We start from the raw sequence: 6,000 nt of genomic DNA on the forward strand, positions 1-6,000 counted from the left end.
GTGTCCTGAGCAGCTGCAAAGTGCTGATGAAGACCAAGATAGCCCTCAACCCGCAGAGGAAAGGGAAGAAATGGTCAGTACAGTGCTCGGAGAGTTTCCATGGTCCTGGACACAAATCAACAACGCCATAGTGGTACCCATCCTTACCTTTCTCCAGCCAGCCCCTCAAGGACCTGCAGAAGAGCAAGTAGTGTTGGAAGAGCAACCGGCCCCGTAGGCAGGAGATTCCATACCAGCAGCCCAGGAGAATCAACCCTCTGCTAGTAGTGAACCTGCCATGCCCGTGGTGAGCCAAAGAGTACGCAGAAAGCTGCCCAACCTACCCGTAACATCTGCAAACACCTCTAGTGCAGACACGAGCACACCCAGTACACAGGGGGTGGAAACAGGGGACCCAAATAGAGTACCACCAGACAGTGGGTTACGTAGGTCCAACAGGAGCACTAAAGGTCAGGTACCCGCTCGCTGGAGAATTTAAAAATGTGATATATTTACCTGCATATTGCAAATGTTTAATGTTTGTTGCCTGGTTACTAATTATGTTTTTCTAGTTACCCGACAGGGTTCATGGACTAACAGGTTATGGACAATGAATAACCGGAACGATACCTTGTGCATAGTTGCACCTGGTAAGGTGCCCTCTTTTGAAGACGACCACAGAAGAAAAACCTGTCCGTGGCCCCCTTGTGGTCCAAAGTAGATAGCTTCAGCCTTGCCGCCACACCCAGGGCCAGGAACTTGGGGGTTGTGGGGACAGGTCCCCCACACTGTTCAAGACTTCACCTTGTTGGGTGACATGGACACCCGGTCACGGAAGTGCCGTGACCTATAAAAACTAAATGTACTTGTATATATGTTTATGTTATTGCTTATCCTCTGTTATGTTGTGTTTTACTTAAAAAAATGTTTAGTCCCGGAGTACTAAATTTCACTAGGGGGGAATGTGGCACCCCAGGTCTGGTCGCCACAGTGGCAGCAATGTCATGTCTGAGAGCAGGTGGGAGGTTCCCTGGTTGGGGACAATTAGCATGCAGCACCTCCTGCCTCAGTCCAGGGAGGGGAGAAACCTGCCCTTTATAAACTGGATCTGGGGCGGGGTTAGACAGTGAAGACCAGCCAGAGACAAGCCAGAGACCAGTTAGAGTCTAGTTCCAGAGACAGGGACAGGTCAGCAGCAGGCTGAGGAGTCCCTGTAGGCAGAGGAGGAACACGAGGCCAAGAGGGGAGCTAGAAGAGCTCATCCTGACTAGAGACTTGAAAAGCTGGACACTGGAGTCCGAGGCTGTGAGGGTTATAAGCCCAGCAGCAGAAAACCACCACGCAGGGGACTTCAAGTCCTCTGGCCCAAGGAAGCCCGGAGGCTCAGCCACACGAGAGGGACCACTACTGCCCTGGAGGGGTGAGAAGCACGGAAGGCCCGAGTCGCCAGTCATACAGGTGAGAACAACACGGTACACTCAGGGACGTGGGCTACCACCACACTACAGCAGGATAGCCAAGAAAGAGTGAAGTCAGCACGGTAGGCCTACAAACTCCCCCTGACCAGCGGGATTTCCCAGTTGCTCTCAGACTGACCAGGCCTCCATTGTTAACCTGTATTCTGGACGGGTCCCTTAATACCATCAACAGTAAAGACCCTGAATTGCATGACAGACTCCGTGTGGTTACTGCTGCTCCCGCGCACCATCACCACCAACATCCCTGTTTACTGCCCTGAGGCCATACTCCTCCCGTGGGGAGTTGTACTATCCCCTGCTGCACCCACAACACCAGCCTCAGTGGTCTACCCTGCAGCGGCGGTTCACTCTGACCGCAATCCACGGGTGGCGTAGTCGGACATTTAGCATATAGCCCGCCATTTAGTTTGACCACCCTGAGCCACGGGACCGGGTCACCGCCATGGTGACTACAACCCCCAGCATCTACAAAAAGGCCCGGTTCCGGGTGCCCCACGCGGCCCAGGTGGGGAGTCGCATGTATGACCCAGTCACCAGCCAGTATCTGTATATGTACATGTATGACCCAGTCATCAGCCAGGATCTGTATATGTACATGTATGATCCGGTCACCAGGCAGTATCTGTATATGTACATGTATGACCCAGTCACCAGCCAGTATGTGTATATGTACATGTATGACCCAGTCACCAGCCAGTATCTGTGTATGTACATATATGATCCGGTCACCAGCCAGGATCTGTATATGTACATGTATGACCCAGTCATCAGCCAGGATCTGTATATGTACATGTATGATCCGGTCACCAGCTAGTGTCTGTATATGTGCATGTATGACCCAGTCACCAGCCAGTATCTGTATATGTACATGTATGACCCAATAACCAGCCAGTATCTGTATATGTACATGTATGACCCAGTCACCAGCCAGTATCTGTATATGTACATGTATGATCCAGTCACCAGCCAGTATCTGTATATGTACATGTATGACCCAGTCACAAGCCAGTATCTGGATATGAACATGTATGACCGGTCACCAGCCAGTTTCTGTATATGTACATGTATAATCCGGTTACCAGCTAGTATCTGTATATGTGCATGTATGACCCAGTCACCAGCCAGTATCTGTATATGTACATGTATGACCCAGTCACCAGCCAGTATCTGTATATGTACATGTATGACCCAGTCACCAGCCAGTATCTGTATATGTACATGTATGACCCAGTCACCAGCCAGTATCTGTATATGTACATGTATGAACCGGTAACCAGCCAGTATCTGTATATTTACATGTATGACCCAGTCACCAGCCTGTATCTGTATATGTACATGTATGACCCAGTCACCAGCCAGTATCTGTATATGTACATGTATGACCCAGTCACCAGCCAGTATGTGTATATGTTCATGTATGACCCCGTCACCAGCCAGTATCTGTGTATGTACATATATCATCCGGTCACCAGCCAGGATCTGTATATGTACATGTATGACCCAGTCACCAGCCAATATCTGTATATGTACATGCATGATTAGTCATCAGCCAGTATCTGTATATGAACATGTATGACCCAGTCACCAGCCAGTATCTGTATATGTACATGTATGACCGGTCACCAGCTAGTATCTGTATATGTACAGGTATGACCCAGTCATCAGCCAGGATCTGTATATGTACATGTATGACCCAGTCATCAGCCAGGATCTGTATATGTACATGTATGATCCGGTCACCAGGCAGTATCTATATATGTACATGTATGACCCAGTCACCAGCCAGTATGTGTATATGTACATGTATGACCCAGTCACCAGCCAGTATCTGTGTATGTACATATATGATCCAGTCACAAGCCAGTATCTGGATATGAACATGTATGACCCAGTCATCAGCCAGGATCTGTATATGTACATGTATGATCCGGTCACCAGCCAGTTTCTGTATATGTACATGTATAATCCGGTTACCAGCTAGTATCTGTATATGTGCATGTATGACCCAGTCACCAGTCAGTATCTGTATATGTACATGTATGATCCAGTCACCAGCCAGTATCTGTGTATGTACATGTATGACCCAGTCACCAGCCAGTATCTGTGTATGTACATGTATGACCCAGTCACCAGCCAGTATCTGTATATGTACAGTACAGACCAAAAATTTGGACACACCTTCTCATTTAAAGATTTTTCTGTATTTTCATCACTATGAAAATTGTACATTCACACTGAAGGCATCAAAACTATGAATTAACACATGTGGAATTATATACTTAACAAAAAAGGGTGAAACAACTGAAAATATGTCTTATATTCTAGGTTCTTCAAAGTAGCCAACTTTTGCTTTGATGACTGCTTTGCACACTCTTGGTATTCTCCTGATGAGCTTCAAGATGTAGTCACTGGAAATGGTCTTCCAACAATCTTGAAGGAGTTCCCAGAGATGCTTAGCACTTGTTCGCCCTTTTTGCCTTCACTCTGCGGTCCAGCTCACCCCAAACCATCTCGATTGGGTTCAGGTCTGGTGACTGTGGAGGCCAGGTCATCTGGCGTAGCACCCCATCACTCTCCTTCTTTTTCAAATAGCCCTTACACAGCCTGGAGGTGTGTTTGGGGTCATTGTCCTGTTGAAAAATAAATGATGGTCAAACTAAACGCAAACCGGATGGAATAGCATGCCGCTGCAAGATGCTGTGGTAGCCATGCTGGTTCAATATGCCTTCAATTTTGAATAAATCCCCAACAGTGTCACCAGCAAAGCACCACCACACCATCACACCTCCTCTCCATGCTTCACGGTGGGAACCAGGCACGTAGAGTCCATCCATTCACCTTTTCTGCGTCACACAAAGACATGGTGGTTGGAACCAAAGATCTCAAATTTGGACTCATCAGACCAAAGCACAGATTTCCACTGGTCTTATGTCCATTCCTTTTGTTCTTTAGCCCAAATAACTCTCTTCTGCTTGTTGCCTGTCTAGCAGCTATTTTACCATGAAGGCCTGCTGCACAAAGTCTCCTCTTAACAGTTGTTGTAGAGATGTGTCTGCTGCTAGAACTCTGTGTGGCATTGACCTGGTCTCTAATCTGAGCTGCTGGTAACCTGCGATTTCTGAGGCTGGTGACTCGGATAAACTTATCCTCAGAAACAGAGGTGACTTTTGGTCTTTCTTTCCTGGGGCGATCCTCATGTGAGCCAGTTTCTTTGTAGCGCTTGATGGTTTTTGCAACTGCACTTGGGGACACTTTCAAAGTTTTCCAAATTTTTCGGACGGACTGACATTCATTTCTTAAAGTAATGATAGCCACTCGTTTTTCTTTACTTAGCTGCTCTTTTCTTGCCATAATACAAATTCTAACAGTCTATTCAGTAGGACAATCAGCTGTGTATCCACCTGACTTCTGCACAACACAACTGATGGTCCGAACCCCATTTATAAGGCAAGAAATTCCACTTATTAAACTTAACAGGGCACACCTGTGAAGTGAAAACCATTTCCGGTGACTACCTCTTGAAGCTCATCAAGAGAATGCCAAGAGTGTGCAAAGCAGGCATCAAAGCAAAAGGTGGCTACTTTGAAGAACCTAGAATATAAGACATATTTTCAGTTGTTTCACACTTTTTTGTTAAGTATATAATTCTACATGTGTTAATTCATAGTTTTGATGCCTTCAGTGTGAATGTACAATTTTCATAGTTATGAAAATACAGAAAAATCTTTAAATGAGAAGGTGTGTCCAAACTTTTGGTCTGTACTGTACATGTATGACCCAGTCACCAGCCAGTATCTGTATATGTACATGTATGAACCGGTAACCAGCCAGTATCTGTATATTTACATGTATGACCCAGTCACCAGCCAGTATCTGTGTATGTACATGTATGATCCGGTCACCAGCTAGTTTCTGTACATGTACATGTATGACCCAGTCACCAGCCAGTATCTGTATATGTACATGTATGACCCAGTCACCAGCCAGTATCTGTATATGTACATGTATGACCCAGTCACCAGCCAGTATCTGTGTATGTATATGTATGACCCAGTCACCAGCCAGTATCTGTATATGTACATGTATGACCCGGTCACCGGCCAGTATCTGTATATGTACATGTATGACCCGGCCATCAGCCTGTATCTGTATATGTACATGTATGACCCAGTCACCAGCCAGTATCTGTATATGTACATGTATGACCCAGTCACCAGCCAGTATGTGTATATGTACATGTATGACCCCGTCACCAGCCAGTATCTGTGTATGTACATATATCATCCGGTCACCAACCAGGATCTGTATATGTACATGTATGACCCAGTCACCAGCCAGTATCTGTATATGTACATGCATGATTAGTCATCAGCCAGTATCTGTATATGTACATGTATGACCCAGTCACCAGCCAGTATCTGTATATGTACATGTATGACCCAGTCACCAGCCAGTATCTGTATATGTACATGTATGACCCAGTCACCAGCCAGTATCTGTGTATGTACATATATCATCCGGTCATCAGCCAGGATCTGTATAT

General features: G+C 46.2%; 1 protein-coding gene across 1 annotated transcript in view; it reads right to left on the minus strand.

The window, feature by feature from the left end:
• LOC141243726 (olfactory receptor 12D2-like) overlaps positions 1-618 on the minus strand; it is a 38,940-nt gene extending 38,322 nt beyond the window's left edge. Inside the window, exon 1 of the mRNA XM_073668947.1 lies at positions 610-618. Within this exon, the coding sequence (XP_073525048.1) occupies positions 610-618 (9 nt within the window). The remainder of the gene's footprint in view (positions 1-609) is intronic.
• Between the last annotated feature and the right edge of the window lie 5,382 nt (positions 619-6,000).

The sequence above is a fragment of the Phyllobates terribilis genome, unplaced genomic scaffold (assembly GCF_046119375.1).
Source record: "Phyllobates terribilis strain yellow unplaced genomic scaffold, ASM4611937v1 Scaffold_2__4_contigs__length_985480577, whole genome shotgun sequence".
NCBI lineage: Eukaryota > Metazoa > Chordata > Amphibia > Anura > Dendrobatidae > Phyllobates > Phyllobates terribilis.